General features: G+C 39.1%; 1 protein-coding gene across 11 annotated transcripts in view; it reads left to right on the forward strand.

Annotated features, from left to right (window-relative positions):
• The window catches only part of CFAP44 (cilia and flagella associated protein 44), a 126,439-nt gene that overhangs the window by 327 nt on the left and 113,307 nt on the right, over positions 1 to 12,805 (forward strand). For 4 of the 11 annotated variants that reach the window (XM_077884492.1, XM_077884500.1, XM_077884501.1 and 1 more), the window contains exons 1-3: positions 19 to 135; positions 6,693 to 6,797; positions 12,124 to 12,282. In XM_077884492.1, the coding sequence (XP_077740618.1) occupies positions 6,698 to 6,797; positions 12,124 to 12,282 (259 nt within the window). In that variant the 5' untranslated portion in view covers positions 19 to 135; positions 6,693 to 6,697. Of the gene's footprint in view, positions 1 to 18; positions 136 to 378; positions 606 to 687; positions 1,104 to 1,127; positions 1,268 to 1,386; positions 1,743 to 1,987; positions 2,283 to 5,353; positions 5,384 to 6,692; positions 6,798 to 12,123; positions 12,283 to 12,805 lie in introns of those variants that run through there. The other 7 variants (XM_077884494.1, XM_077884499.1, XM_077884495.1 and 4 more) reach the window with 7 other exon arrangements.

Here is a 12,805-nt window from a genome sequence, read left to right on the forward strand (position 1 = left end):
GCCCCCCCCCGGCGGCGCATGCGCCCCGCGGCCCAGCAGGCTCCGCCCCCGGGAGGCGGGGCGGCGTTGCCTGGCGACCGCGGGACGCGGGGACGCGGAGCCGGGGCCGCTACTGACCGGCGAGCGCGGCGGCGGGTGAGTGGAGCCTCGCGGCCGCCGGGTCCAACGGGTCCAACGGGTCCGCGGGCCAGTCCGGGAGCGGCCGGCCCCGCCTGACTTCTCTTAGGCCGGGCAGCGTCGGCCGGCACGGAGCTAGAGCCTGTGGACACAGTGGGCGGGTTCCTGGCTGCAGCGAGCTCCGCATCGGCCGGGGCGGGGGGGGGGGGGGGGGTGGACCCCAGGAGAGCCCGTTAGGCGGGGCTCAGCCCGAAGCAGGGAGCCTGCTGGGGAAGTGGCTTGGTGCCGGGGCCAAGCAAACCAGCTCGCCCCACACTTGTGGGGTTGGCCCCTCTGCACCTTCAGCTTCCTGATCCCTAAAAGGAAAGCTGACAATGCTTACTTCGTGGGGTTCTTGTTACAATTGAATAGGATATTGCAGGCAAAGTAGGGAGCAAATTCGTGGCACTGCAGTAGGTGCCCGGTAAATACTTGCGGCATCCAAGTAGGTAAAGTTGCACACAGGTGCTCAGTGTGTCCAGCCCATCGTGAGTTGTCCCAGGTGGCCACTAAGACTTTTGAGAAGCAGAAGGGGCTAAGGAGGGAGTAGGAAGGGGGACGTGACAGGAGATGAGCTCAGACCCGAAGATGAGGGATCTTTGTGCCACATCAAGGACACTGAGTCCTTTATTTTATTTTATTAAGATTTTTATTTATTTTTGAGAGAGAGGGAAAAAAAGAGAATGAGCAGGGGGAGGGGCAGAGGGAGAAGCAGACTCCCCGCTGGAGCCAGATGGGGGCTCCCTCCCAGGCCTCTGGATCAGAACCTGAGCTGAAGGCCTGTGCTTAACCCACTGAGCCACCCAGGCGCCCTGGAAGCTGAGTTCTTATTCCTGTGGCAATGACGAACCATTAAAGGTTTAAAAGAGGAAGAGTAGCACGCTGAAAGCTGTGTTTTGGAATTACAAGAGGCAGGGTAGAGATGGACTAGAAAAGGCAGAGACAAGGTATGAGATGAGGTTGTGGTAATGGTACAGGTGAGACAACGTAGCCACATGAGGGTGTGACCGTGGGAGTAGAGGGGAGAGGATGAATTCAAAAGTCTCAGTAACTGTTCGCTTGGCAACGGGACACAGAAACCAATTGCATGGGTGAGAGGCCGAGATTCAGGGTAATTGCTTTTTCGTCTGTAAGTCGCACCTAACTCCTAGAGTTGTTTTGAGAAATACATGAAACAGTGTGTGCAGACTCCTTAGAACTGTTTGACACATGGTAAACATTCAAAATACACAGACTATTATCAGTCTTTGCACAGTGGTGTTTCACATTGTTAAGTGAAAACCGAGCATCTGTTTGCAAGGACCTTCGCTGAGTCTTAACACGGCCAGCTCTGGCACACTGCAGAGATGGAGTGTCCGAGTTTGTGAGGCTGAGGACTGACCCTGGAATCTGGGGAATGAATCTAAGTAATGTTGCTTTAGGGACCACTCTGTCTGGCAACAACACATGCCTTTGCACCACTGTGTACTATGATTTTCTTTTTCTTTATGCTTCCTCAGGGTTGACTCAAAACTTGAAAGCCTATTCAGTGAGTTGGCTAACAGAATTAGCCATAGGCTGGATCAATTAACCTGACTCTAATAAAAGTACGTTTAAGGTAGTTCGGGACGCCTGGGTGGCTCAGTGGTTGAGCGTCTGCCTTCAGCTCAGGGTATGATCCTGGGGTCCTGGGATCGAGTGCCACATTGGGCTTCCTACAGGGAGCCTGCTTCTCCCTCTGCCTATATCTCTTCCCCTCTCTCTTTGTGTCTCTCATGAATAAATAAAACCTTTTCTTTTTTTTTTTTTTTTTTAAAGGTAGTTCTGCAAATAGACTCCTAAACCTAGCTAGTTCAGTTGTATGAGATGGGAATGGTTGAGAACAAAGTATGGTGTAGTTATTCTGGTTGGTTACAACCAGAATTATGATGAGTCAGTCAGTATATAATGAGCCTACCCCCCTCCACCCCCAGAAGATAATGTAATATTAGGCTGCCTTAAAGGAATACAGTGTTCCCAAAGGGTAGAGTAACAGTTCATCTCTTTTGGAAAATGTCTGGATCCTTCAAAGAAAATACAAAATCGGGAGAGATATTTGGGAACGAACTTCTTTGAGCTCTCAGGATACAGAAAAGAGTTGAAACCTGGTTAGTGAGGAATAATTGAAAGCATTGGGATGCTGTAGCTAGGAAAGAGAGGATCTAGGGAGAAAAGTAAAGCAGCTACAATTATTTGAATGGTTATAAGTACACAAGAAAACGTTGTAAATGTCCCCAGAAGAATAAGGGCAAAATGGGCCCAAGTTGCAGGGAGGCAGATTTCACTGTGTATAAAATGAACTAAAAACTACAGCTGAGCATTAACAGAATGTGCTTTCTCGCTTACCTGAAATGTTTAAACCGAAGCCAACTGATCGTCTTTTGAAGTGTTCCATTCATTTACTCAGGAATGAATACATTAATCCCTTCAACCAGTTTACATACTGAGTGCCTATGTGCCAGGCACTGTTCTTAAAGCTCTACTGTATTAACTCAGTGAGATCTCTGAGCAACCTTTGAAGTAGGTACTGAACTTTGCAGAGGAGACTACCAAGGCTCAGAGAAGTTGAACACCTGTGTAACACCTCACAGGGGTATAGTAAGGGGAACCAGGCTGTAAGCACAGTCAGTCAGACGCTAGCCAGTTCTCAGCCTGACCGACACACCAGACTGCTCTTCTAATGGTGCTGAGCTCGATGTTGATGTGCGGCTCTCACTGGGTGAGAGGTTGGACCTCTTTCAACTCTCTGAAGATTCCATGGTCACATTTATTGAGCCCTGGCTGTATTGGAGAGAATTTGTAGTAATTATGCTAAAAACAACTACCATTTTTGAGTACCTACTATGTGCTTTATACAAACCCCTGGTCCTTAACCCCAATTTCTTATCTTTGGCTGCACAAAAGAATTACATAGAGAGTGTGAGTCTGAGAATGGTATGCTATGAAAGTTTTCCAAAGGGCAGCTGGTGTTGAGAACTATGGGTATGAAAGATCACATTTGAATACTTTTGACTATGCCAGACAACCTTATTTATCATCATTTTACATATAAAAGGACTAAGGATTCAGGGGTGCTAGAGACTTGGCTCTTGGCCACACTAACCTTGATCCTGGCCAAACTAGGATATGAACCCAAGCCATTCTGCAAAGCCTTAGCAGGTTACAACTTTCCAATCCTTTTATTCTAAACAATCTTAAACCTAACCAACCAACCAAATAAAAACCACCTTACTCCATCTCATCATTTATACTGCTAATCCCCAGAAGATCAGGAGCTCCTCCCACCTTACCTTACCTCAATTACATTTCACAGGTTCTTCAGCCACTCTTTCTGAACCAGGAAAGCCGAGAAAAGATCTCAGTATTTTTTATCCAGTGTTGCTAGTTCGGAACACTCGGAAAATTCCTTGGGTTCCAGTATTTTCTCTCATACTGCACACAACCTGATAGTAACTGTGTTTGTGATATTAAAATTTATTGCATGGAAACATTAGCCACTTGAGGAATATATTGTTTATAATAGCATGGGATAAAGAGTATACTTTTGTCTTGACACGAATTTACCTTTGGTTGTGGTTTAAACCCTTTGTTTACAGAATGATGTCACCATAATTGTTACCATAATTATTTACTGTAATTATTTCTTATTCATTTTATAATACACTTGTAAGTAAATTTATTAGGTCTTACAAGCTCTTTATTAGAATATATATGCTATTAATGTTGAGTTACAATATGTTAAAAATAAATGTATTTGGAAAAGAGAAGACTAGAAGATAGAAAATAATCTCATGAAGCTTTTATTGGTAGGAAGCAGAAAAGAAAAACTATAAGATTGAAATCATTGAAAGGTAACTGACCTACCATTGCTGGCTTTGAAGGGGACCATGAGCCTTGTGGCCTCTGGAAACTTAGAACAACTCCTGACCTATGGCCAACAAGAAGATAGGGACTTTAGTCCTACAACCACATGGAACTGAATTCTGCTAATAATCTAAATAAGCCTAGAAATAGATTTTTCCCCAGAGCCTTCAGAAATAAAAGTAGCTCTGCCAACACCTTGTTTTGACCTTGTGAAACTCAGAACCAGTTGAGTGTGCCTGGATTTCTGATCCACAAAAGTGTGAGATAAGAAATGGGTGTTAGTCTTTAGTCAAGACTTTCAGATCATCCTTGTTCTGGTCAGCTTCAGATGTGGATCGGTGGTTTATAAAAGTTTATTCTGAGACTATATTAAAAGAGAATTGTCAATTTATTTTTCCTGGATTGTAAAGCATTTAAGGCCAAGGGCTCTCTATTGCTCATTTTTGCATCCTCTGCAATGCCTAGCATAATGCCATTTGATATAAGTGTGCTCAGTAGTTTTAAGAATCGAATTGGTAAATTTACATTATGAAGAACCTTGAAAGGGAGGGAGAAAATGGCATTTGGATATGTTTGTAGCTATCTGAAGAAGTTTACCCACAGTATGTGATAATTTGCAACCACGCTGCAATAACTGAAATTACCCTGTGATATCGATTTTTAAAAAATTATTTATTATAATTATTTCATTATTTTAAAATCAGTGACTTGTATAAATGTACAAAGCAGGTCTGCATATCCAAACTGGAAGGAAAAGGAAACATACTGGATGATAGAATTTGGATTTTAAAAGATCTTGCTACAAAGAAAAAAAAAAAAAAAGATCTTTCTACTTAAAATTTTTCTGTCATTTGATTCCTACACGCCTCTCAACCCCAGTGGGTGTATATTTACAATCAAGTGAAGAAGGAAGGAAGGAAGGAAGGAAGGAAGGAAGGAAGGAAGGAAGGAAGGAAGGAAGGAAGGAAACGGGAGAACAACTAAGGAAAAAAAGACCAGACAAACTTTTTAAAAGGTAAATCATCATCCCTGTAACCCAGAAAAATGGCTTCCAGGGTGCTAAACAGTTTAATAACATAAGTGCCATTTTAGTGCCATCTTTCTTGATAATAATAGCTTTTAAGAAAAACATTTGGACCCTGCACTATTGTCCCCCAAATCAAGACAGGGCATCTTATGACGTCACTGCAAGAGAACAGATGGAATGACCCCCAAGGTCCAGATGAAAGGACCTCTCCACTGATCACGTAGTGTGTATCCTATCTGGTTTTGGCATCCTAGCCTTTCTTTAGAGACCAGGAAGGGATAACAATACATTAGTTCAATTAATTCTCATAGCAGCCTTGTAAGTTGTTTTTATTTCACTCCCATTTACAACTGAGGAGTTCATGTAGAGGTTATGTGGCCAAATTGTGATTCAAACCTAAATCAAAACACAAATCTGAGTGAAATAGAACTGTGGTTTTGTTCTGCCTGCCAGCCTTGCCATAGAAGGATGTTGAGGATATATTGTGGTGTGAAGAAGCAAACACTTACAAGGAGGACATAGCAGGTGCTTTCAAAGATGAAGAGCTGCAATAGAGAGAGGACAGGGAAGACCTGCTGTGTCACTTCCCTCCTTAAAACCTTCCAGTGACTTTCAATTGCCATAGAAATTAAGTTGTAAACTCCTTAGCAAAAGCTTAGAGACAGTTCTATAATCTGCTGCTGGCCTCCTCTTAGCCGCCCATTTCACTCTCCTACTCTCACAACAGACTGCCTTCAGCCCTTCACAGACACAGCTCACTCTCTCAACTTCCCTCTGCCTAACACACACTGTCCATTCTAGGCCTGGCCGACTTCTACTCATCACCCTTGTCTCAAATACCTCTTCCTGAGCTTGAGGACATGGGTTAAGCATCTTATTAGACATGCCCACAGGACCCTATTCTTTCCTTTTTGTAGCATTTATGATATTTTAATTGCTCATTTAATATTTTTCTTTTTTAAAAGATTTTATTTATTTATTCATGAGAGACACAGAGAGGCAGAGACATAGGCAGAGGAGAAGCAGGCTTCCTGCATGGAGCCTGATGTGGGACTCGATCCCAGGACCCCAGGATCAGGAGCTGAGCCAAAGGCAGATGCTCAACCACTGAGCCACCTGGGTGCCCCTAATATCTATCTTTCTAAGCAACAAGCTCCACAAAATTAGAAATCACATCTCTAGTTCAGTACCATAATTTAGTGCCTACTGTAAGACTTGATACATAGCAGGTGCCCTGAACAAATATTTAAAAATCGAAATTAATTAGTAACACCAGGGGAATTAAATGATGGGAAGAGGAAATGGAGGGAATGAACCAAAGTAAGGATGGCAGGGGGTTAACTTTAAAGATGGAATACTTAGAGAAAAGATGGCATTTCACTGCAGGCTTCTGGGAAATCAGATGGCACTGCAGTAACTTGGCCTAGAAAAAGGGACTGACTATATTCTGCTGTTGTGCGAGGTCTCTTGGCTGGTGGCTATACCTCCTGCTGGTGAAGTCATCTCGGTTACTCTGCAAACATACAGTTATCAATACACATGCTGTTTGGTGCTTGTGGAATTTGTTAGGAGAAAAATATCTGTAAATGATTTTTATCTCACAGCTGTCTCAATTTTGTGCTTGCAGAGGAAATGAAAGAACCAGGTGATCAGGATTCTTATGGGGAGAGATTAGATAGATCAAAGAGTCCTGGGAAGCGGTCTCTGAGCTCCTTGAAGTCTGCATCAAGATGTAAGTAAAGATAATACACACTTAGGTTTTTATTATTAAATTTAGGTACAATTACTTTTAAAGAGTACTTAGATTTATATAACAGAAATGGTTTACTTTTAGTTTATTACTAAATTCTAAGTTTTTTGAGAGCAGAGACTGGCACACAGAAGTTACTGTCAACTCTATGTTGATAATGACCTCTCTGAACATCTGGTGTTGCTCTCTCCTGTGAGGTCTACAAAGTCTTTAATGGACTTTTCTAATACAGTGTAGTAGAAAGAGATGGACTCTAGGTATGAGGCTTGGATCTACTGCTTAGAGATGCTTCATCTGGGATAGATTATTTCACCTCTTTGAGCCTCAATTTTCTCACTCAGTAAGCTGATAATTGTGAGTTGTTTGAGGATTAAATTGGATAACATATGGAGGAATATCATATACTGCAAACAGAACAGAAATACCCAGAAACTAAAACCAAAGACATTACAAAAAGGAGATAACTACAGGCCAATATCCCTGATGAACATAGATGCAAAAATCCTCAACAACATGTTAGCAAACCACAGTCAAAAAACATTGAAGAAATCATTCACCATGATCAAGTGGGATTCGTTCTCAGGATACAAGGGTGGTTCAATATTTGCAAATCAATTAATGTGATACGCCACATTAACAAAATGAAGGGTAAGTATCGTATACCTTAATAGGTGCAGAAGAAGCATTTGCTATCCAAAATCCAACATCCATTTATAATAAAAACTCTCAACAAAGTGGGTTTGGAGAGAACATACCTTGATATAATAAAGGTCATATATGAAAAACCTATGTCTAACATCATATTCAATGGTGAAAAATAGCTTTTCCTCTTAGATCAGGAACAGGATGAGATGTCCACTCTTGCTGCTTTTATTCAACATAGTACTGGAAGTCCTAGCCACAGCAATCAGATAAGAAAAAGAAATAAAAGACATTCATATTGGTAAAGAAAGCAAACTGTCACTATTTGCAGATGACATAATACTATACAGAGAAAACCCTAAAGATTTCACAAAAAAATATTAAAAATAAAAAATGAATTCAGTAAAGTTTCAGGGTACAAAATTAATACCCAGAAATCGTTGCATGCTATACACTAATAACAAAGTAGCAGAAAGAAAAATCAAGAAAACAATCCCATTTATAGTCACACCAACAGGAATAAAATACCTAGGAATGAACTTAACTAAGAATGTGAAAGACCTGTACTCTGAAAACTATCAAACACTGATGAAAGAAATTGAAGAAAATACAAACAAATGGAAAGGTATTCCATGCTCATGGATTAGAAGAATTAATATTGTTAAAATGTTCATATTACCCAGAGCAATTTACAGATTCAATGCAGTTGCTATCAAAATACCAAAAGCATTTTTCACAAAAATAGAACAAAAAATACTAAAATTCATATGGAACCAGAAAAGACCTCGAATTGTGAAACCAATCTTGAAAAAGAACAAAGCTGGAGGTATCACAAGTCCAGACTTCAAGATATACTACAAAACTGTAGTAATCAAAACAGTATGGTACTGGCACCAAAATAGACACATAGATCAATGGAACAGAATAGAGACCAGAAATAAGCACATGTTTACATGGTCAATTATTCTATGACAAGGAAGCAAGAATAGACAATGGGGAGAACACAGTCTTTTCAACAGATGGTGCTAGGAAAACTGGATGGCTACATGCAAAAGAATGAAACTGTACCATTTTCTTACACCATACAGAAAACTCAAAATGGATTAAAGACTTAAATGCAAGACCTAAACCATAAACTCCTAGAAGAAAACAGAGGTAGTAATTTCTTTGGCATTGGCCATAGCAACATTTTTCTAGATATATCTCCTAAGGCAAGGGAAACAAAAGCAAAACTATTGGGACCATTTCAAAATAGAAAGCTTTTGCACAGCAAAGGACACTGTTAACAAACATAAGAGGCAATCCACTGAATGGGAGAAGATAGTTGCTAATGATATATCCAATAAGGGATTAATATCTGAAATATATAAAGAACTTATACAACTCAACACCAAAAAAATCCCAAGCATCCTGACTTAAAAATGAGCAGAGGACCTGAATACATATTTTTGCAAAGAAGACATGCAGATGGCCAATGGACACATGAAAAGATGCTCAACATTAGTTATCATGAGGGAAATGCAAATTAAAACCACAATGAGATATCTCCTTGTACCTGTCAAAATGGCTAGACTCAAAAAGGCAAGAAACAGAAGTGTTGGTAAAAAAGAACCCTTGTGGTCTGTTGATGGGAATGTAAATTGGTGCAGCCACTGTGGAAAACACTATGGAGGTTTCCTAAAAATTTAAAAGTGGAAATACCATATGATCCAATAAATCCACTACTGGGTATTTACCCAAAGAAAATAAAAACACTAATTTCAAAAGATCTATGCACCCTCATGTTTATTGCAGCATTATTTATAATAGCCGAGATATGGAAGTGACTCAGACATTCACTAATAAAGGAAAAAGATAGGGAACATGCGGTTTTCTATCTATGTATCTATCTATCTATAAATATATATATTATATATATTTATATAAATTATATATATATAAAATGGAACGATACTCAGCCATAGAAAGAGGAGAATTTGCCATTTGCAACAATATGGATGGGCCTAGAGGGTATTTTGCTAAGTAAAATAAATTAGAGGAAAACAAATAACATATAATTTCATTTATATGTGAAATCTAAAAAGAAAGCAAATGAGGGCAGCCCGGGTGGCTCAGCGGTTTAGCACCGCCTTCAGCCCAGGGGGTGATCCTGGAGACCTGGGATGGAGTCCCACGTTGGGCTCCTTGCATGGAGCCTGCTTCTCCCTCTGCCTGTGTCTCTGCCTCTGTGTGTGTGTGTGTGTCTCTCATGAATAAATAAATAAAATCTTAAAAAAAAAGAAAGCAAATGAATAAACAAATTAAAAGCAGAATCCGCTAATCATGTGATTACCATAGCTTCAAGGTATAATTTTCCTGTCTTATTTAAATTTTATGAATTTGAATGTTTCTAACCCTAACTTTTGCCAGTAAAGTCCATTCTGAAACAAAAAAACTACATACATAAAAAGCAGAATCAGACTTTTAAATACTGAGAACAAACTGATGGTTGGCAGAGGCGAAGGGCATGGGAGGATGGGCAAAATGGGTGAAGGAGAGTGGGATACAGGCTTCTAATTAGGAATGAATAAGTCACAGGAATAAAAGATACAACATAGGGAATATATTGTCATAGGATTTTAGGGTGACAGATGGTAACTAAACTAGTAGTGAGCATAGAATGATGTATAGAGAAGTTGAATCACTATGTCGTACACCTGAAATTAATGTAACATTGTGTTACATTATACTCAACTATACTCAAAAAAAAAAAAAAAGCAGAAGACAATGTGAAGAATTGTGTAAAAGGATTTTTTAAAGATGGCTTGCTCTTTCTGATGGGGCATTATGGTGTTAGATGTCTGTTGGAGTCTGGAATTTTCTACTTTTAATCCTAAATATAGTTTCAGAAATATAATTTTGATTATTCACCTAGAGGAGACCTGGGCAAATCAATTCATTCACAAAATTTACATTAAACTATTTCAATGAATCTGAGACCTATCTGTAATTTCTCCACATCATGTTTTATTTGAGATATTTATCTCCTCTTGCTTGGACTCTTACAACAAAGATTTCTACTCAAGCCTTCCTGTTCAAGTCTCTCTCCATACTACCACTAGAATTATCTCTCCAAAAAGGATTATTATATCACTGTCTTCAGAAATGTTAGTTTGTTCTCTCTTGATGTTCTATTTCCACTTTTCTCCATTTTCTATTTTCTGACACAGGATTACCTACTTTTTGGTCTCCAGTCCTTTGCAGCATTTTTCTGAATGGATGGATTTAATAATAATGGCCCTTTGTAGCACTACCTCAGGGTCTCCCTTTCTTATACTAGACTCTTGTAGGGGCAGGACTGTTAACTGTGGTCTGGCCCTGTGCTCAGCTCATAAATTCACACATTGTGATTCTTAGGATCCCAAAAGGTAACATGAAGCAATTTGCTGGTATCCTTTATCTTGCTGCTGTGAGAAGAGGTCTCTTTTCTGATTTGGCCACATACCTGGTAGCTTCCCCATTGTCTCTCTCTCTCTCTCTCTCTCTCTCTCTGTTTTTGTTTTTGCCTGGAGACCTTGTCCTTTTCTCAGGCTTGCTAAGATATGAGCAATATGGAATATGGAATTCTCATGCAGAGTCCATCAGTTTCCTGGTTTTCCACTGAGCAGAAAGATTAAAGTTGACTCTCCCCATATTCAACAAGGGGTTTCTGTGTAGTCCTATCAAGAAATCCAGGCCAAATGTATCAGCCAAACCATCCAGAATTTCTCACAAGGATGAAGGATTCTTAACTACCAAGACATTGACTTCTGATTCTTATGAAAGGACTAAATTGTTGCTGGTCTCATGTAATAAACTGAGAAAGATTTTGGTCTCTTTTATTTTCAGAAATGTTTTGTGTACACTTGGTATTATTTCTTCCTTAAATGTTTGGTAAAATTCGCCAGTGAAGTATGTTGGCCTGAAATTTTCTTAATGGGAAAATTTTTAATGAATTCAATTTCTTTAATAAACAGAAAGTTGTTTATTTCTTCTTTTGTAAGTTTTGTAACTTTGTTTCATAGAATTTGTACATTTCTTTTAAATTGTAAAATTTGTTGGCATAACTCTAGGATGTATTTTCATTCCTGATGTTGGAGATTTATATTGTCTCTCTCTTTCTTCTTGGTTGGTCTATCTAGGAGTTTCTCCATTTGGTCAATCATATCAAAGAATAAGAATTTGGTTTTGCTAATTTTCTCTATGTTTGTTTACCTGATTTTTAATTGATCCTTGCTTTCATTTTTATTATTTCTGTTATTTATTTTTATTTTCCTTTTTGCTTTTTCTAGATTCATGAGGTAGAGCTTTAGGTCATTGAGTTTTGACTTTTCTTCTTTTCTTATAACTACACAAAAATTATGAATTTCCCTCTAAGCATTGTCTTAGTTGCGTCCCACAAATTTTGACATATTATATTTTAATTAACATTTAGTTTGAGATATTTTAAAATTTCTTTGTTGATTTCTCCTTGACCCATACATTATTTTTAAATGTTCTTTGATTTCCAAATATTTGTAGGTTTTCCAGATATCATAGTTTATTTTTAATTTATTACTGTTGTGATCAGAAAATGCTAGCTCTTTTGGAAATAAGGAAATGTTTAATTCAAAATGTAGAAATTACTAAAACAAATTACTCTTAATAGCTGCTGTGAGAGAGGGTAACAAAGCTTTAGAAGATGCCACAGATGAAACACTTACTGAAGGGGGAGGAGAATCATATTTAGAGGATGATGATTATTCTATGGAACATTTGGAAGGAAGTTCAAGTTCATTTCAAGATGACTATGTGGAAACCATTAGAGGTAAGCATTATTATTTTTCTATCAATAATAGTAACTGTTTTATTTTTTTATTTTTTATTTTTTAATAGTAACTGTTTTAAAGTCAAGTTGCCCAAATTGAACAGTTATAAATCTATAGAAATAAAAATTTGCAGGCTGTGTCAGGGTGATAAAAGGAAAAGTATGGAACATATTTTAATAGGGTGATTTAGCAGCTCTGGAGCTATACTTTAGGTTTCTGAGGATCACATACAAAACCCTCATATTTGGTTTTCTGGGGAGTAGGATGGTCTAAGGAATGCTCTATCCCAGATTAGTGAATTATAATTCTCCCTTGGAACTAACTAGTAGTTCCTCTTTGAGACTGCAGAAACCATGACCAGAGATCTGCATTTACCCTGATGCAAATAGACAGGTTGGCTCTTCCTCTCATGCTCATTAGTGGGTGGCCTCCTACTAGGCCACTGGTAGTACTTACTGCTAGAGTACTGCAGGCTAGGTACATGCCTCTTGCCTTTGATAAATACAATTTAGGATTCACTAG

Source organism: Canis aureus, chromosome 35 (genome assembly GCF_053574225.1).
Source record: "Canis aureus isolate CA01 chromosome 35, VMU_Caureus_v.1.0, whole genome shotgun sequence".
Lineage (NCBI taxonomy): Eukaryota > Metazoa > Chordata > Mammalia > Carnivora > Canidae > Canis > Canis aureus.